The 20,391-nt window shown below is 41.7% G+C and overlaps 1 protein-coding gene and 1 long non-coding RNA gene across 5 annotated transcripts; one reads left to right on the top strand and one right to left on the bottom strand.

Annotated features, from left to right (window-relative positions):
• Nucleotides 1-9,408: 9,408 nt before the first annotated feature.
• On the bottom strand, nucleotides 9,409-12,648 carry LOC120969507 (uncharacterized). Its single transcript, XR_006667102.2, has 2 exons — nucleotides 10,614-12,648; nucleotides 9,409-10,165 (listed from the first exon to the last, which is right to left on the bottom strand). It is a non-coding gene; the product is annotated as an uncharacterized lncRNA (long non-coding RNA).
• Nucleotides 12,649-14,500: 1,852 nt separating this feature from the next.
• LOC109748125 (GTP-binding protein ERG) lies at nucleotides 14,501-19,637 on the top strand. Of its 4 annotated transcripts, XM_040396743.2 has the most exons (10): nucleotides 14,508-15,127; nucleotides 16,260-16,349; nucleotides 16,870-17,015; nucleotides 17,101-17,146; nucleotides 17,222-17,259; nucleotides 17,341-17,407; nucleotides 18,026-18,133; nucleotides 18,217-18,356; nucleotides 18,561-18,679; nucleotides 19,197-19,637. In XM_040396743.2, the coding sequence occupies exons 1-9, from the start codon at nucleotides 14,612-14,614 to the stop codon at nucleotides 18,658-18,660; spliced, it is 1,251 nt and encodes a 416-aa protein (XP_040252677.1). In that variant the 5' UTR covers nucleotides 14,508-14,611; the 3' UTR covers nucleotides 18,661-18,679; nucleotides 19,197-19,637. The 4 variants fall into 4 exon arrangements, 2 of the variants coding, with proteins under 2 accessions (XP_040252677.1, XP_020162760.1); XM_020307171.3 differs by having other exon boundaries at nucleotides 14,509-15,127; nucleotides 17,101-17,259; XR_005763786.3 differs by lacking the exons at nucleotides 16,870-17,015; nucleotides 18,026-18,133; nucleotides 18,217-18,356; nucleotides 18,561-18,679; nucleotides 19,197-19,637 and having other exon boundaries at nucleotides 14,501-15,127; nucleotides 17,091-17,146; nucleotides 17,341-17,409.
• Nucleotides 19,638-20,391: the final 754 nt, after the last annotated feature.

Genomic DNA, 20,391 nt, shown 5'->3' with positions numbered 1-20,391 from the left:
ACTACGATGTGTCTTGCCATGGCAACTTAAAATGTACTGGCATGGTAGATTCTTTAGGACCATCTTCACATTTGCAAATGTACTTTTGCTCTTATTTAAAACATGGCAAATTATGGACGTTTCTCAATCATGGCAAACTTGCCATCCATCAATTTCTTTTTCCTTTTTGCCACTATTTTCTTCCAACATATATATTTTTTCTTTCCAACATGGCAAACTTCCTACATGGCCCATGGCTAGTTTGATTCAAGCACCATGGCAACTTAACTAGATGTTTTTGCCATGACAAACTAAAACTATATGTTGCCATGATGGCAACTTTTCGTAGTGTCTTTGCCATATCTATTCCAAGAATGTTGCCATGGTTAGTTATGTTATTTTTTCCCATGGCATCTTGCAATTTAGTTTTTTCCATGGCAATTCTTTAATATGATATCATTTGCCACCTTTTTTTGCGGGGGGAAAATGTTGCAAATGATATCATTTGCAACTTAAGATGCATTTTTTCCATTGCAATATCTCTCTCAATCTTTATATACAAGGATTTTTCCATGGCAAACTAAAACTGTATGTTGCCATGGTGGCAACTTTTCGCATTGTATACGCCATATCTATTTTCCAAGAATATTGCCATGGTTTCTTACTTATGACAAATTTTGATCTTCCTAACACTTTACCCCTTTTTAAAACATGAGAATCTTTGACTTGTATCATGGTAAATTTACTTTTCATAGCCGTGCTAAATTTAACTTAATTGCCATGGCAATTTTACTTTTTCGCACATGGCAAATTTATTTTTACACACATGGCAAATTTACATTTACAACAATGACATTTTTACTTCCCTCTTTTTGCCATGGAAAATTTTACCTTTTCAAATTTGCCATGGAAAATTTACTTTTCCATACATGGCAAATTTACAATTACTCCCTCCATAAATATAAGAGCGTTTAGGACACTCAAGTAGTGATCTAAACACTCTTATATTTCTTTACAGAAGGAGTACAACATTACATTTTTTATCTTTTTATTTTTGTCATGGCAAATTTTACCTTTCGAATTTGCCATGGAAAATTTATCTTAGTTTCCATGATGATTTTACTTTTACTTACGTGACAAATTTACATTTACCACAATGGCAATCTTTACCTTTTATTTTTGCCATGGCAAAATTATCTTAATTGCCATGACAACCTTACTATTATATGCATGGCAAATTTTCATTACTAATGTCGATTTTAATTTTCATTAGACATGGAAAATTTACACCACGGGGCATGGAAAATTTCCTATATACTTTGTTATGGCATAGTTACCTTTTATTTTTGCCATGGCAGTTTTTCATTATTTTTTATCTACATAATATGGCATTTTTTGTGAAAATGAATGGACTAGCCACATGGCAAAATGTACGGATTTTTGTTTTTTCTACGACATGTCAAATTTATTTTTATTATTTGACATGGCAATTTCATGAAATTTGATCTATGAAATATGGAAAACTAAAACTATATGTTTGACATAAGTTTATAATTACCATGGCAAATTGCAGAGGGGAGGTTCGGTGGGGCATGTCAATTTTTTTATTATATATCATGGCAAATTATTTTTGTTGTGTTTTCTCAAGGTTGAGAAATTCACTTTGTTCTGTTTTTGGACTTTTTTGGGAAAATTTATTTCATGCCCTATGGAAAATTCTTTTTCCCTCCTGTCATGGCAACACTGTTTCATGTGCCACGGCAAGTTTGCCATTTATCAGAGTTAGCTTAATTTCATAGTAGACAGTTTTCTCACGATTTGTTTGACGTTTCTACATTTTCTCTTTTTTTTGGTGCAAAATGGAATTTTCTTCGGCCCAGGAAGCTATTGGGCTTGTCTGGCAGGCGTTCGGGCTGAGGGGTTGTTCGTATCGAACGAATTGTTCGGGCGATTGCTACTCTCCTGCCGAACGTATCGATCGGTCTGGTGCCTCCCAGACCGAACGTTTGGCTGTTATCGGTGTCCGATTTTTAGACATCAAAATTATGTATTCCACTGGTTGCATACCACTGCTTACTACCACGAGGTGCCTAGTTCGAATCCTTGTGAGTCTATCTCTTTTATCTTTCTTAGGAATTTCATGCGAGTCCAACTACTTAAATGTTTGAGTTGCTTATTATTCATAAACAGTTGTTAGATCCAGTCGCTTGGTTCACGAAACAAGGAGTCATGCGGCGCGAGTTCGAACCCAACCCAGCGCATCATTTTTGCTCACCGGATTGGCAACCTGGGCCGGCCCGTTAGTGTTGGCGCCTGTGCGAAGGCCTGCAAGTCTGCCGCAGAATGCAGCAGATTGGAGGTCTCGTATAGGAGCTCCCCAAAATGAAGGCAGCTCCTAGTTGGCACTGTAAGCGCTGATTCCCGATATTGGCGCACACTGCAACGTCCTCTTGGGCTGGCCCGCCAAGGAGCAGTCGAACTCGCGATCTTGATTGCTTACCCGAGCTCAGGTAACCACTAGAGCTACTAGCTAAATACCCGTGAGTTGCTACGGATTGAAACAATATCTCAAAGTGGTGGCTTGACCGATTATCCTCAGCCACGATGGCGTCAACTATGCCAGGACAACGTTGGTGGCTACTAGCTGCTGCCCGGGGAAGGGATGTGAGATGAGAGGTGAGGTATGGTTTTAGACGCAATCCAAGACGGTTGTCGTCCGCCCAAACCATCCAGGTCTCGGCTCTGTCGCAAGACAACAACGGACGGGTTGGCTAGTGTGTCATGTTGTCGCCTTATTGGCAGATAATTAGTGCAGTCATGAGACCTAACACGGCCATTGATGCAGGTAGCTGGAAAATCATGCATAGATGTCATGGAGAGTCACGTTTGTGTTTGTGATCACCGAGCAATCAACACAGTGTCGTCGGAGCCGACCACAGAGTAGAGCGAGATGGGGTGGCGGTGTAGAGGCCCTAAAGTAGAAACCCTTGTTGTTGCACGATCTGTTGATTCAGATGGAAAACTTAATTCCATCACACATAGACAAATCAGTTGACATACATGGGTACGTGAAAAAACCCAACAATCGGTTAAGTTATTCCCCCGTCCCCGATTATAGGGTTGGCAAGCCACGAAGCAACGTTCCTATTTATTATCAACTGCTGGAAAAAATTCCTAATTAAATGGACCTAATTAATTGCATGCCTAGTAACTACTCCCTCCCTCCGGAATTACTTGTCGCAGAAATAGATTGAAATGGATGTATCTAGAACTAAAATACATCTAGATACCCCCTGGGCGGGGGACTGAGGGGACCCAACACTCCGCTGCCGGACCCCGACAGAAGCGACTTATCGCCCTCCTCCTTCCTCCCTCTCTGTCGCCCCCCCTCCCCCCCCCCCCCCCCCCCCCCGCGCGGGCAACCAAGGGGTCCCAACCCTTCGCCGCCGGACCCCTCCTCCTTCCCGCTCTCTCCTCCTCCGCCGCCGCCGCCAGTGATCGGTGCCGGGCTAAGCCCGCGCGTGCGATGGCGGTGGCGGAGGCATCACCCTCTCTTTCCGGGCTAGGGATGCTTGGGATCCCCGATCTCAAGGATGATGCCCCGATCTATGGCAGCGGCACCGATCTGGCCAACGTCGGTGTCCATGAGCGCGGCGGCGTGGCGGCCGACCGGTTCCTAGGGGCGGTCGTGGCAGCAGCCTGGCTATGCTCTGCCTGATCTGGGGCGGAGGCTGCTGGATCCGGGGTGGCGGCCCCTACGCTGCCTCCTCGTCTGGGCACGACGGGGTAGGAGGGCTGCCGGGGATCGGATCAGGCGACCGGTGATCGTCTGGCGGTTTTCGCGGCGTCAGATCTGGTGGTTCCAATCCCTTCTGTTGCCTCACTCGTTGTCCCGGTGGTTTGCGGTTGCAGACTCCGGTGATGGTGAGCCCTGGTGGTGTACCTTGGGTCCGGGGGAATCCTTGGCCGGTCTGGCCGGCCCAGCAGCGGCGGCGGGCATGGGAGTCGCTTTCCTTCATGAAGGCGCAGCTGAGCGCCCAATCCACCCACCCCAATCCCATGTTGGGTGAAAACCTACAATCCTATTTGGATTTGGCAGCAGCGACGCTTCACGTCGTGACCTTTCTGGAGGTGCCGTCAGGGGGCTTGGGCTCGGTTGGGAGTGCAGAGGAACTGCAGGTGGAGGGGATGGGACTAGTGGCAGCAGGTGGTGTTCGCAGAGGAGGTGCAGCGTTGCATCTGACACGTCGACAACGGCGGTTCCCAGCGTCATGGAGCAGCGGGGTCTCACTGCTGGGCGTGTGTTGATGGACGAGCACAAGATGGCGGCGTTGTCTGGCGTCGTGGTGGCATCAACAACATCTAGACCAGACAAGGTTGATACATCAGTACAACTCTGAAGATGGATTGGTGGTAGTTGGCAGCAGCTGCCTCTGAGTGTACACGGATAATGTACATTTTGTATTGAAAGAAAGTAGACATGTATTAAAAAGAAGAAACAGAGAAAGAACTAAAAAGACTAAAACCATTGAAAATCAAAGAAAAATGGTGAAGAAACACCGAAAACCCAAAAAAATAGTGAAAAAACAAAGAAAAATGAAACGAACAAAAACTAGAAGAAATCAAAGAAAAACCGGTTGAAACCGAAGAAAAACTAACAGCTACCAAGCAGAATGCAGGCGCTTCCTATTTAGCACTGCAGGCATCAGTTATAGGTCATTTCACAAACGGGCGCCTGAAGCTGCTGCGAGCTATGCCGGCCCATGTATATTTTTTTCTTCTGATTTAACGTTAGAAAAATGCACCCACGGGAGTTTGACCTCGCGCTCAGTTGCATCGACGCCAACACAGTTATGAGTGGGCCATCGAACGACTAGTGCTTCATAACTTGCTTTTTTACTTTTATTTGTATCTTCAATCGCGGGGATCCGTTGGTTTTGGGAAGCTTCCTATGCCGGTTTTTTCCCGGTTCGCTGGTCGATTTCGAGGCGGTCTTATTCGGGTTTTCTTATTTATTTTTTAATGCGTGTTTTTTTTTAATGATGAAGTGTTTTCAAATTTTTGATTTTTTTTTCAAGTTGATGAATTGTTTTCAAATTTGATGATTTTTTTTTCAATTTCGATGAGCTTTCTTTCAAAAATCGACGAATTGTTTTGCAAATTCAATGATTTTTTTCAAACCCAATGGACTATTTTCAAAATTGTGAACTTTTTTATAAATTTGATGAGCTTTTCCAAAATCGATGAAAATTTTCTCACAATCGGCAAACTTTTTTCACTTTTGAAGAACCTTTTCATATTTTTGAACTGTTTTAAAATTCATGATTTATATTTCTTTTGAATTTATGTTTAGATAATTAATATCGGATATATAATACTCTCTCCATCCCATAATAAATGTCTCAATTTTATACTAACGTTGCTATAAAGTTGTACTATGATTGAGACACTTATTTTTGAAATAAGGGAATATACATTTGTGTAGTACAAGAAGAAGGATCAAATAGATCTTTTTTTTTCCGGTCAGCGGACAAGGAAGACAACTGGGTCTGGTGGTAATGGCGGTAGCCTGTTGGTGGTCACGTTATGATTTCGAATCTCTGTTCTCCCATTTAACGTTTCAGTGATTCCAGTTTTGGGAACTTTGTAGGTGGTTCCCACCCAGTTTTTTTTCCCGGTTTTAGGAACATTCTAGGAGGTTCTTGAACAGTTTTTTTTTCTTTTCCCGTTTCTTTTTTTTTCATCTGTTTCTTGTTCTTTCTTCTTCATTTTTCCTTGTTTCTTTTCCAGTGTATTTCCTTTTTTTCGAAAACTGTTTGTGCTGCTGATAAATTGTTCAAAACTTCACGAAATGTTATCGTTTACAAATTTTGTTCCTAAATTTTGAATATATTCATGCTTTTCAAAAAATGTTTGGAAGTTCAAAAAATGCTTTTTTTAATTTTTGTTCAGAAAATTTTAAATGTTCTTGATTTTTCAGAAATTGTTACAAATTTGAAAAAAATGTTTGCTCTCATAATTTAGTTCGGGGGTTTAAAAAATTGTACGGAAAATGTTCCTCCCTTTAGAATTTTGTTCATAAATTCAAAAAATGTGCGCAATTTTTAAAAAGAGTTCTAAAATTTGAGACAATATTTGCTTTTTCCAAAGTTTGCTTGGAGTTTCAAAAATTATTCAGAAGTACAGAAATGTTCTTGGTTTTTCAAATTTTGTTCAAAAATTCGAAAAATGCTCATCAAATTAAAAAAAGTGCACCTTTTCTAAGTTGTTCACAGTTTCAAAATTTGTACACATGTGCAAAAATTGTTTGCTTTTCAAATTGTTGTTCAGAGTTTCAATAAATTTCCATTTTTTCCAAAAATATTCCTGTTTTGAAAAAAGGTAAACATTTTCAAATTTATTCAAAATTCTCCCCTTTTTCTAAATTTTGTTCAAGATTAAAAAATATTTGACTTTTCCATAATTTTTTCGTGTTTTCAAATAATTTTCCATCCTGTAAAATTTGTTCGCAATTTTAAAATGTTTTGTTTCAATAAATATTTGAATTCCTAAATAAAGACACGTTCAAAATTCCAAATCATATTTAGATATGTCGCCGTTCATAATTCTTATAAGACATGCTGCAATTATTATGGAATCTATAACTCCCGAACGACCAACTTTTTATCATCTCCTCCCGAACGCGCTCAACGCCATTGGATTTTTTGCACAAATCGTAAAGCAACCTGGGGCGCCACGTCACATTTTGTCCCCGTTCAGAAAAACAGGCGTCGTCCCCGAACGCCCGCACTGCGACACCTCTCTCTCTCTCTCTCTCTCTCTCTGTCTCTTATCCTTTTCTCCGTTCCCCGCCCTCTAGCCATTTCTTCCTCGCGCATTCGGCCAGGCTGTTGGCGACGAGCCAGTCGGCGATTAGATGACCGTGTGCGATGCCGGGGAGAGGAGGCGTAGGCGGCGGAGACGAGGAGCGGGAGGAGGCATGCGGCGATGCCGTGAATCTTCGACGGTGGCGGACGGAGGTAGTACTCGGCGGCGATGCTGGTGCGCAGCGGCGTGTTGACGGTGGCGGAGATAGCCTCGCGCGCGCGGTGGTTGCCGTTCACCGTGGCCGAGGTGCTGGGTGGTGGAGATTTGTGGGCTCGTCGTCCCCGCCGGCCGTCGCGCCGCCGCCGGTCGAAGAGGCCGCCTCCCGCATGCCCTCCGCTTGAAGCCATCGATGCGTCTAGAGGAGCCATCGATGCATGGAGCCATCAGGCTGCCCGTCGATGCGTGGAGCCATCAGGCTACACGAGGAGCCATCAGGCTGCCCGTTGCTGCGTCTAGAGGAGCAGAGGCGCTCTGCGGCTGCCACACGAGGAGCGTCATGGAAGGGTCCGCGGTGGCCGAGCATGGAGGAGCACCGGTGCGTCTACGTCGTCCTCGCTGTTTCCTGCTCCGTCGCCGCACATGGAAGAGCACGCGTCATCAGTCCTTCGTCGACCGTCAGTGCTTCTCCTCCCTCTCAGTACAGATCATTTTTTAGCATTTGTTTGCTGCTGCTATGCTTATGCATTTTGCTGCTCTAGAATGCTCAGTTTACTAGATCGAGCTTACCACTATATTCAGCGTGTCTCTTTCAGATGTAATTTACACACTTGTGTGAAGTTGCCATGTTTATTCAGTGATTTAACTTGACATATCACCTAATTTTTTTGGCTTGTCAACTTCTTTTTTGCCATGGTTAACTTAGTGATGCTGCTGCTACTGTAATCAAACAATCAATTGGTCAACAAATCATTTTTCTGATCTGCCATGATTGTGTCTTTTCTTTAGGGTACAATTACAGTTTTTTTTACATAATTACCATATTTTTGGTAAATTTGCCATGCTTGTGTCTTTTTCTTAGGTTACATTACATTTTTACATAACTTGTCATGCTTCTATGTAGGAATACAACAATTTTTCGCAAATTTGCCATGTGTGCAATACAAATTATTCAAACTTTTTTGAAATGATCATTGTAACATTTTTTATGAAACTACGACGTGTTTTTGCCATGGGTGTGTGCCGGACCGATGGGTTCCCCATACCCGGCATGTGGCTTGGTTGGGGCCTCAGGTCTTAGATGTTAGGTTTGGCTGCGAGAGCTGTTTGATATTAGGTCCAGGCTATCAGCATCCCTTCATCAACTGGATAGGAGTAGCGACAGATGTTGCCTGAACGGTGGTTTTCAGTTTTACTGATGTATTACTTTGTAAGGTCTTTTCTGAATAATTAATAAAATGGCTGCATGCATCACCCAGATGCAGAGGCCGGGGGTCTTCCTCCTTTTCCAAAAAAAAAATTGTACAAGTTATTCCGAACGGAGTGAGTATCTGGCTAATTAATCATATTAATAGTTTGGTTTTCAAAATTGATTCAGCATGAAAATCCCTATTCAAATGAATCTAATTAACTGCAAGTCTAAAAAATGTTTGGCAAATTAATTGTATTAAAGGCTTTGTTCTCAATTGATTCAGGGCTTGGTTTCAAATGATTTTTGCATTAATGAGTGCAGGGGATGAATCTTCGTTCCGACATACGAAATCTCGTTTTAGTAGAGGTCTTTTGCACTTGCACATAAAGGCTCACAGTGCATGCCATGGCCTCCAACCGCCCAATCTCCTGCAAAATCGTAGTCTACCAGTGTAGGCCTTCATCCATATTGTATGGTCTAAAAAGGAAATTTCTTGTGTTACACCACGCATGTGAGATCAATATTGATGTTACAAACACTTGATACTCAGGCATCTGGGAGGTTCTGGAGTGCACCAATATTTTGTGGCCTTCGATCTCATTTACGGTCCATGATTTTTTTCTTAATGTTTGTCTTATTCATGTGAGAGAACATCCCTATTAGTAACTTATTTGAAATGTATTGGCCGTTATTTTTATGCAATCAATTAGTTGGCCATTAGAAATGTAGAATGTTTGGACGATTTTTGGTCATGGATGGGAGCATCTAGGAATGGCCCTCCATCTTCTTTTTCTGATCTACACAGTTTTCCTTTCTGGGATTCACATTCCATTCTGATTCTAAATCTAGCAGTCAGTGATTGCCGCATGAATGGAGCTGAATTGAGGCAAGGCTAGAATCTAGAATCTAGGAGATTGCTCGTGTGTTGCAATGGAGATGCACTATTAAAAAACATAACAGTAAAAATTGGTTGTCGTGGCAAAATAATTAATACTACCATGGCAATGAAAGTTGTTTCCCATGTTAGAGAAATATTCCATGGCAGCAAAAATGGACCACCTGGGCAGAAAAAAAAAACATTAATTCTGGGCCATGTTAATTTAGTTCCACATATATACCAATCAGCATCGATTATGAAAATAAGAGAAGGATAGATTATATTGAACCAGGGTATTAAACCAAGGTCGAAGGGATGTGGTTCATGTATCACAACATTTTGCTCCAAATACGTAAAGATAGCTCCCTTATTTAATCTCGCTTCAAATCAAAAGAACAAAGCATACTGTGTTAAACTTATAATAATGTAACAAAATCTATATACATGTATATACTGATGTGCTACTAAAAAAACCATTGTAAAAGCAGCAGCCAATGGGAGGAGCAGCACAAACAACCAAGCTCTTTGAAGCACCGAAGTATTGGGAGATTCAAATTGAATTTCACTCTTTGGATACCAAGCCAGGTCCTCTTATGCACTTGTGTGCTCTTTTTGGCATGCTACTTCAACACACGGAAAAAATAATTGTACTCAATATCCTCCGGCTGACCATATGTATCAGATTTGTGAGAACATCTTGGGTAATTTTCACGAATGGCCGCAGGTGATAGAACACGCTCAAGTCGTCAAGATAGCCGGAAGCGTGGTTGACTTCCTCCCCTTCATCGTTGCCCATTGTGTCCGGGAAGTAGTCATCGGCCAGGAGGTCGGTCACCCTCCCAAAAACTCGGACACAGTAGGTGCCCTCACTGGTCATCCACTCTATCTCGCGCGTACGCTTCCCATAGCATCTCCACGAACACCCTGTCCCTCGTGCACACACTCCACACTAACGGGCTCCACAAACACGCCGGCGCCATTGTGGCTCATGAAGTGAGCATGCCACAGCGACATGAGGGAGGGTGCTCGCTGCCGGACGCATTCAGGTGCGCCTGCTGGTAGCTCGTCTGTGCGTTGTCATTGTCCCAGTTTCCCTGCTAATGAATAACATACAATTGAAAGAAAACCAAACACAGTGAGACACAGAGAGCTGGCATATAGCAACATGGAGTGACAAATTAAGGCCGTAGCGAGCTCGTACCATGGAGATTTCGTCATACAAAGAAACGAGATATAGCTGACTGGGATGAAACTTAGGTCAGTTTAGATTATTGAGCTACAATTTCAAATCTTTAACGCCATTCATTTCCATGTATACTATTGCAGTTCAATCCTCACCATGATCTGTAACTACTAAACAGATCAAAATACAGTCTATACTATTGTTCATGTTTTGTAAAAGAAACAAACTATATGCAGTATCAAGGCTGTCATACCAACTAACAAAAACCAGAGTATATATCCAGTCCACTTGCACATGCAATTCTCCAATGCAACTTCATAGTAGCACATCAACTCTCTAAAATTTAAACACGTTATTACCTTTTATTGGTCTACTTTCCATGGCAGTTTGGACAAAAACACAGAAAAGTGGTGTGCAAAAGGACAGCAAATGTCAAACACGCTACAAATAGATAATAGTGGATTAGTAGTACAAACATGCATGATACTCTCATGCGAAAAGGATCAAGAATAAGAATAGTAATACAAAGAGGGTACTCACCTGTGCCTTATGGCATGTTCGTTTCCCTCGCATCATAGATCCCACAGGCTACAAGTAATTGAAGTTAGCGCAAGTATGTAAAAGACCACGGCCTGGCTCATATGTGACTGCCTAGCTAAGATTAAAATGATATAAGAAGGGATTGACAAGATGCATGCATATTGTACGGGTTCTCCTCATCACATGGAGGCGGGGCAGCGGCTGCAGCCTCCATGTGGGGTTGGATGCGTCGCGCGTCTGGCGGTCTGGCCCCCCTGCTCAATCCCTGGGCGTGCTCAGCGCTGCGTGGTTTGCTAGCGCGCGGAGGAGCGCCTGGCGGGACAGGATGATCACCTCAGGGCGCCCGCGTGCAAGTCAATGGCGACCACGCGCAGGATGTGTCTGCCGACCTTGGCAGATGCGGCGGCTGGGGCGGGGGCGGCTAAGGTGGCGACACACAACGATCGGGCGAGCGTTGGCGTGAGGTTGAGAGGCAGTGGACGGAGGATTGTGCCGCGATCGCCATGGCTGGTGGTGGGAGAGGCGGCGGTCAGGTAGAGGATGCATGGTTGCTTGTGGTGGCAGTCGACGATGTAGTCAAGCGATATGACGCGAGGAAGAAACTCTTTCGTCGGCGGCTAGGTTTGCGAGGCCAAACTGGGTGGGGAGGAAGAGAGACGGGATGTTTTGGGGATCGGGAGCGAGAGTCACGAATGGTGATTTGCCATGTATTTCAGGAAAGTTCTGGTTCCAACGTGATTTGGGTACCTGAGATAAACCAAAGGATGGTAAAAATCGTTTGCGGGTGACGAGTAGAGATTTGGTCTCAGATATTGATTAAAGATTGATCATGATTCATTTTTTTCCATATAAAAGTTACCAAATAGACCGAAAATTGATTTTATTGGCAGACAAAATCGGTTTAAGTAGATTGTGGGTTAATCCGGTTTAAATATGTTGATGGGACAAAAAAACGGTGGGGAAGAATTAACCGGAGTAAGGCGAGACTACCAACTCCTCCATTAGGAGTAGACATTATGGACTTGCGGCAAATAATTGCGCCAGTAATATATGAACAAGTGTGTCCCCACTATTTACTGCACAATTACCGTCTATTTTGTCACTTAGATTTTTGAATTATTTTAAAAATCATGAATTTGAAAAGTTCGTCTATTTTGAAAGAACCTCATCATTTTTGAAGAAAACTTCACAAACTGAAAAAAAGTTCATTGAATTTAAAAATAGTTCATCGCTTTTGAAAAAAGGTTCATCGATTTTGAAAAATAGTTCATCAATTTGAACAAAGTTCATCGTTTCTAACAGAAAGTTCACCGAATTTGAAAAAAATTCACCGTGTTTAAAAAAAAGTTCACTAATTTGGAAAAAGGGATCATCAAAATTGAAGAAAAGTTCATAAATTTGGGGAAAACTGTTCACAAAAACTTGGAAAAAGTTCATTGATTTTGAAACAAAAAATCAAATTTTGAAAAAAGATCATGGATTTTCGGAAATGTGCCCAAATTAAAAAAAAATCATCATTTAAAAAAAACATCAAATTGAAGAAAAAGTTCATGTATTTTGAAAGGTTGCATCGAACCAGGAAGCAAAAAAATAAAAAACAGAAAACAAAAAGGGAAAAAAGGAAAAAGGAGAAAGAAGAAGAAAGAAGGAATAAAAGAAGTAAACACTTAATAGATACCAGATCCGCTATGTGGCGAGGTAGTTACTCCTCGTACTACATCGAAGAGATAGTTCGCTGGTTTGATTCCCAGGCGGCGCCTTTTATTTTGAGACCTCCTATAGGCCGCTCGCTGCGGCAAAGTGCCGACGCTTCGCATAGGGCACCGCTAACCTGGGCTGGCCCATTTCCGGTGGCACCATCCGAGATGAGAAAACGCAAAAACGTGAATTGATCCTGCGATTGCGTGGTCGATGGCGTGAATGCTTGCCACTGCGACAGTCAACTTCTCACGATAGAATTGAAGAGCCATACTTAAAAGAGCATACAACAACGGCAGGGATCGTACATATACCCTACTGCAAGTGAGCAACGCTAATAGGCACCATAATTCCTGGGATTTCGTACATAAAAATGGCAGTTCGCCTTATAAGCCGAAACAGATTTAAAATTATTTTAAAGTTTTGAACGTGATTTTCTTTTTTGAAAAATACAATATGTTTCAAAACACAAACATTTTCATATTTCACAGGAATAAAATAAACTTGAAACAATTTTGGGAATCTCAAAACTTTTTTTTCGAAAAAAAGGAACAACATGAAAACAATATTTTTTTCTGAAATCAAGAAGAATTTCTTGAAAATGCAAAACATTTTCTGAAACACAGGAACAAAAAACTGAAAGCGCGAACATTTTTGAAACACATGAACATTTTGATGATGTGAACAAATTTGGAAAGCCCGAACATTTTTTGGAAATTCCCATTTTTGAATTGGTGAACAAAAGTTAATAAATGTGAACATTTTTCGAAATTCGCCGAACATTTTTTGAATTTGCGAACAAAATTTACAGGAGCATTTCTTGAATTTGTGAACAAATTTTGGAACCAGAACAATTTTTGAAAACGTGATATTTTTGAATTGGTGAACAAAAATTAAAAAGAGGAACAATTCTTGAAAATTCAGAACAAAATTTTGTAACAGAGAACAATTTGAATAACCCGAACAATTTTGTAAATGCTATTTTTTAGTATACATGAACAAAAATATAGGAAATGAAGGCATTTTTCTATAGCTTCGAACATTTTTGTAAAACACGAACATTTTTCTTTTGAAACGCGAACAATTTCTGATACTTCAAACAATTTGTGAAACACGATCAATTTTTCAATTTGTGAACGTATTTTGAAAACGATATCATTTCTTGAAATTCCAAAAATTATCTGAAATTTTCGAAATCCCTGAACATTTTTTCAAACACATTTTTTTTAAATCATGAACTAAATTTTGAGAATGAGAACAATTTTTGAAATATGAACATTGTTCAAAATAGTGAACAAATTTTGAAAGCAAGAACATATTTTGAAATTGCTGAACATTTTTTTAAACATGAACAATTTTTATAATTGTGTACAAATTTTGAACACGCGAACATTTTTTGAAATTTGGAACAGAATGTTTGAAAATTTCAAACAAAAGAAACAGGAAAAACAAAAACAAAAAACAAAGAGGAAAAGAAAAAGAAAAACTAAAACGAAAAAGAAAAAGAAACACGAACAGAAAAAGAAAAAAGAAACAGACAAAAACAAGAAAATAAAAAACGGAAAATAGAATAACCGGTCCAGGAACCTTCTAGAAGGTTCCCAAAACCGATAAAAAACCGCTGGGAATCCTCTAGAAGATTCCTAAAACCGAAACCTCGTACGTACTACGGATGGGCCGGCCCAATTCCTCGCTCGTTCGCCCAGTCTGTGTGTTTGCTCGACAGTTTGACGCAATATGCGTCAAATAGGGAATTCCTTTTATTTTCGCGAATCTAAGTCATAAGAAAGCACTATATGGGCCGGCCCAGCGCGGGGGCGCTTCAGGCGCCCGTCAAAACGAACGCAGACCGCGAGCAAGCGTACGCGTTAAAATGGGCCGGCCTAGAAACGACGCACAAGGAAAACGCTTGAGGTGAGACGTAAATACGTTTTGGGCCGTCAAAGTGGTGGGCGCTAAACATCCCGTTCGGCCGTCCACAAATAATTCCGCCGAGGCCTAGTTACTTCACTACCGACGTGCGTAGACCCAGAAGCCCGCTACACACCACGAGGCTCCATTTCTCTCCTCCGCTCCCTTAAACCCTCCGCCGGCAGCCGCCGCCGCCCCTTCTGCCGCCATGCGCCGCATCGTCCGAGCTCTCCGGCCGCTCCAAAAGCTAACCTCTCATACCACCCAGTTTCCTCTCCCCGTCCACCGCCTCCTCTCCACCTCTTCCTCCTCATCCTCCTCCTCCGCCGCTGCTGCCTCCTCAGACTCCGACTCCGCCGCCCACGACGCTGATTTTAACAGCGCTGACTTCTCCCTCCCACCCACGGACCCATCCCCAGCCTCCGCCGCACCCGTCCGCAACCCCCTCTCCGCGCTTTGTAAGGTCCGATTCGACCCCTCCCTCCGCGCACGCGCCGACGAGGCGCTCTTCGGGGAGAAGAATGCAGGGATGGGAGTGGAGGACGCGGTGGAGGAAGAGCGGTCGCGGGAGGTGGCGCTCGCGCTGCTTGAGGCCGCCCTGGAGCCGCCCGACGAGGACGAGGAGGGAGGCCCCGAGGAGGTCAGGAAGGAGGACCAGATGTCGCTCTCCGTCGGGATCGTCGGTGCGCCCAACGCCGGCAAGTCGTCGCTCACCAACACTGCTGTACGTTTTCTTTCTGCCCCTTTTTTTATGTATTTCGTTCATGAATATTGTCAATATTAGATGTTGTGACATGGGGTCAGGGCCGGTCCTGAGATTTTGGGGGCCTGGAGCGAAACTAAACCTTGAGGCCCCCTAATATAAACGTCATAATAATGATAGTCGATAACTCGATATACATGTACATGTGAAAATATTAGCAATAATTATTGTGATTTGTGTCACTGCATATATGATGACCTATGGAGGAAATAGACAAAGAAGTGTTGTGTATCTATGACAACACATCTTTAGCAATACAAAGCCATATTTATTTCACCTGAATACGAAACCATGTTTTGTGTCAGGCCGTAAATAATGTATTTGAGGTACCAAAAGGCCGTAAATAGTTCTAAAAGGAATATGTATCTAAAATGTAGTGTACTTCTTGAACTAAATAATGTTAATATCGTTATTCTAAATAGCAGTTTCGAGAAATTAAGATAGATGAGACAATTCATATGACTGGTATGCAAAATATTACTCCATATCCATATCTTTACAAATCTAATCAAACAGTGCTAAAGTTACGCTTATCTAGTTGCATGAATGGAAAAAGAAATCAAGAGTTAATTACCACGTCTATGCGGTCATTGAACAGTTCATTTGAAAACTACTCGATCAGCATCTAAAACATCTCCGCCCGCCCACCCCCCCACCCCCGCCCTCAGGGCTGGCCCTGGATGGGGTAGTACATGTCCAATCGCTTGGTACTAAGGGGAGAGATAATTTCGAAATGCATAGAAGAAAACTGATAGCTTGTGTAAGACCAATAAAAGCTATGTACATGTCATTCTATGGTTTGAGATGCCATTTATTACTACGTACTAGAGTAACATGAGCCATTCAAGACAAATAAAGTGTATTATGTTTTATCGTGTCATCTATCAGTTGTTGTGGAAGTCCTAGGATGACATCTGATCTGTTCAGGAATGGAACAATTGTTAATGTTGGATTGTTCACTTAATGCTCGCAGTGCTGCTAATATGATGCCTTATTGTTTAATAAGTGGTATTCAGTTTCATTATTAGTGAGAGTGAAATTACCATATAACCATAGTGATGCCTTAAGTTTCCTTGTTCATATCTACTAACAGGTTGGCTCAAAAGTGGCTGCAGTCTCCCGCAAGACAAATACAACAACTCATGAAATTTTGGGCGTGCTGACAAAAGGGAAAACTCAGATAGTATGTTTCTATCAAGTATCTGCTTTTGTTAGTAGGGTGTTGATCTACACTTTTCAATATTTGACTTTAGCATGGCTTCTTCAGGATCTTCTCTTTGTCAAATAATTGCAATTTGAAAATGATGTGTATTATGTATGATGTCATGGAATTCTTGTACTCCCTCCGATCCATATTACTTGTCGCTCAAACGGATTAGATCTAGCACTGAAATACATCTAGATACATCGGTTTGAGCGACGAGTAATATGGATCGGAGGTAGTATTTTATTTTAGCAAGTTATTTACTGCATTTAGAAATCTGGTTACACCTGTAGTGCAAGTACATATTTTGGCTCACCCAATCTATTTTATTCTATGGAAATTAAGAAATTTATATATGTAATGTAAAGCATTAGTTGTTTTCCCATTATGATATATTAATATCAACTAATTATGACCTGCTGCCGAAAATGCCTGCCTGAACGATGTTAAAAAAAATCTCGAAGTTTGAGTTGTTTCCAGCTGATAAAATTCTCTGCAGTGCTTTTTTGATACCCCAGGTCTCATGTTAGGGCACCATGGGTTTCCTCATAGGGATGTCACCGTTCGTGTAGAGAGTGCCTGGAACTCAGTTAACCTCTATGATTTACTAATAGTAATGTTTGATGTCAATAGGCATCTGAAAATGTAAAGTCTCACTATCTTTTCCTCTCAGGTCCATTTTCAGTTACAGTTTATCTCACACTGCTTAACCATTTGTAGATTTGTGCAGGCCTGATTCCCGAGTAATAAAGTTAATCAAACGATTGGGTGCCGAGGTAAACCCAAACCAGAAACGTATATTATGCATGAATAAGGTTGACCTAGTGGATGACAAAAAAGACTTGCTGAAGGTTGCAAAGGAATTTGAAGATCTTCCTGGATTTGAGCGGTACCCCTTGGTCTGCACTATGATTTACGTTGCGTTCCTTTTTTCATATGCCTGATTAAAATTGCCTGGAATGTTTCTTAGGTACTTCATGGTTTCTGGACTAAAAGGCAAAGGAGTGAAGGACCTTGTACAGTACTTGATGGACCAGGTATTGATTTATTCCCGACATTCAGTTTACCCTGCTAAATTGTCAAATAGCTGTATTTTCTTTACTTGTAACATGTTTGTAGTGAAAAATAAGAAGATTCTGAATTTCAAGGGAGTTGGATGCTGAATTTTGTGTGTATATTAATCGTTAGATGGATACTGTTTTGTAGATTGAAATGTCCATCTTGTGTTATGTTTATCATCCTATGAAGGCAGCTGCTTGAGTTAGGATGAATAACTTGGCTATAATTCTTTGTAGAATTTTATAGCAGATATAAAATTTAAGACTGCTTGCATTTCTTGTTCCACCCAATCCATCAAATGACCAATATCAGTTGCTTAATGAAATGATCTACTTTATTTATATGTTTTGATTCTTTGTGAAGTTTCTGAAAAAAATAACACTTGTTTTTCTTTGTTGCTGTAAACTGAATCCAGGATCTTGTGAAACACTGTGTTTGGTTGCTAAGTAATACCATTAATGATTGTTTATGCTCTCCTTTTAGGTACTTGCCAATAGAAAAAATGAAACATGTGATGAAATCAATTTTATCACGATCAATACCCAAATATATCCCCTCTATGTAGACAGTGAGAAACTTAACCTCTTCTATGTTAGGCAGTGAGAAGACCTTGGGACGAGGAACCGGCGACAATGACTGAAGAAGTAATGAAAACCATATCATTGGAGGTTGTGCGAGAGAAGATGCTGGATCATATTCACCAAGTAATTCTTATAATTTATTCTGCTGTGAAACTTGGCGCTCCTTTAATATGTGTGCATTATTTGCTAAATATGAGTTTCTACAGGAAATCCCATATGTAATTGAGCATCGGCTGATGGATTGGAAGGAGCTAAAAGACGGTTCTCTTAGGGTGGAACAACACTTTATTGCACCAAAGCAAAGCCAACGGCAGATCCTTGTTGGAAAAAATGGCTCTAAGATCGGGTAATATTCTTGTATTCAAACGTGCTTCCATGTATCAATATGACAAGCTATTTCTTTGGTGAACTGCCTTCCCTTTTCGTGTCTCCAGTTAGATGTATTGCAAGAATTATGCCTATTCAGTTCACGCCTCCAATCAAATGTATTATGACAACTAATCGTATGCATGCTTGATCCTAATGTGTTGATTTGGGATAAATATTTCAGGAGAATCGGGATTGAAGCCAATGAAGAATTGCGGTCCATATTCAAGAGAGATGTCCATCTGATGCTCCAAGTTAGAGTTGCTAAGAAGAGGAGTTCTTGAATAGATCAGCAGATCATGAGTAAGTCTCCACATTTCATTTCCTGCTAGCCCTGTTTTGTAAGTCTGTTAGCAGATTTGGTAGAAATGGTAGAAAGATTCAAAAAGTGCGCAGTTAAGGCTAGTCATAGTGGGAGTAACTTAGCTAGTAACATAGCGCACTCCAATAAATTTTTGCTTATGTGGCAAGTATTTAATGTGAGGTGGTAACATAATATGTTACTGTAACATAGCGCTTCCCAAGACAAGATGAGTCTACAAGCTAATAAATGAAGCCATCTATGACACTACTATCATGTTACTTTGCATTATGAAGGTAGTAACTTAGACTAGTTTCATGCATATGACACTAGTCTAAGTTACTCCCCACTATGACCAGCCTAATATTCTCTCAAAACTTTGCCACCGAAGTAAATAGTTCTGCAAAAACTTCTTATATTTAGTTACAGAGGTACAGTAGTAATTTTCTTGGTCTCCAGAATCGTGATGTTTTGATTCTTCATCCAATTGTCTGAAGTAATATATGTTACCTTGTGCAGTTGTAGCGGCTGTATAGATAGCTGCTGGTACGAGGTCTGCTCTGCGGTGCCGGTTCAGAGATATTCGATTATGTGAGCCTGTGCTTGTGTTGGTCGTGTTCAATGGTACTGTGAGGGCTTCTCCACTTGAATCAAGGACCTGTATGCCTTAGCATTCAAATATGAGTAGCGATTTCCAGTTACAAGTTTGCTCGACAATATTGAGCAGGATGTAAGCACATATAAGGACGAGTTGCAAAGAGGCGGGCCTGGACATCTGAGTATGTTGTGATACATAGATATACGTACCTGCACTAGGTTATTGTGATTCTGTTTCAAATAAGTTGTACCTTGTGTAAAAGACAAGCTTGTAAGGCTTGTCTTTTCTTTGTTAAAACAGTTTTGCTAAGTCTCAGTCAACTGAGACTTCGTTATGTCTCAGTTGATGCTACCTTCCTTCAATATTTTGCATGGAGATTCGTACAAAAAAAATGTTTTTTTTTTGTTCTTACATAGTATACCACTTGACTGAGACTTGGTTAAGTCTCAATGGATTGAGACCTAGCCACATCCATGTTAAAATATATATAATCCCTCTTAGTATAAGGCGTGCCTCTACTCCTGAAAAAAAGACTCAGTTGGTAGATTTTTAGCTGTCCGTAACGACACTCCCCTGACGGCGCGCCTAGGGTTTAGACTACTCCTGGACTCCACTGGAGTTCGCTTAGGTTTCCTTCTCCATCCGCTTCCCGGGACCCGGTAACCTCTCGGGCTATGGAGACCTACTTTCCCGGCTTTCCCACTTTGGAGACCTGGAGTGTGGGTGGGTTGTGGAGTTTGTCGATCTAGGTTTGTGGAGCAGATGGCAAGCAAAGCGTTGGGTTCGAGCGTTCAGAGCAGAGCAGGATCTCTTGAGGCAGAAGGGGTGCTAAGCCTCCAAATAGATGATCTCCTCAAAGCCTGTGTGTTTGCGGATCCCGCAAACCGGGCCATTCGCTAAAATAACCGTGTGTTACGGGATCCATCCTGTATCTCTGACCCGAGCAGATCCGCCAAATCAGGTCGTCCCAGAATATTTTTGGGGATCCCGCATCCGCGAGCCCATTTCCTCCATATGTGTGGGAATCCACCCGATTTTGCCGGATCCTCTTTCGCCGACTTCTGTTTCCCGCCTCTCACCCCGATGCCGCCGCCCATCCGTCCTCCGACCTCACCG

The sequence above is a fragment of the Aegilops tauschii genome, chromosome 7 (assembly GCF_002575655.3).
Source record: "Aegilops tauschii subsp. strangulata cultivar AL8/78 chromosome 7, Aet v6.0, whole genome shotgun sequence".
In the NCBI taxonomy this organism is placed as follows: Eukaryota; Viridiplantae; Streptophyta; class Magnoliopsida; order Poales; family Poaceae; genus Aegilops; species Aegilops tauschii.
Note: the sequence above shows the minus strand (reverse complement) of the source record. Positions and strands in the feature narration are given on the sequence as shown.

Excerpts from the sequence above, each read along its gene's own strand:
- LOC109748125 (XM_020307171.3), top strand. The coding sequence starts at position 14,612 with ATGCGCCGCATCGTCCGAGCTCTCCGGCCGCTCCAAAAGCTAACCTCT. Across the intron at positions 18,134-18,216 it reads TGCTGGATCATATTCACCAA|GAAATCCCATATGTAATTGA; the intron begins GTAATTCTTATA and ends GAGTTTCTACAG. Across the intron at positions 18,357-18,560 it reads AAAAATGGCTCTAAGATCGG|GAGAATCGGGATTGAAGCCA; the intron begins GTAATATTCTTG and ends TAAATATTTCAG.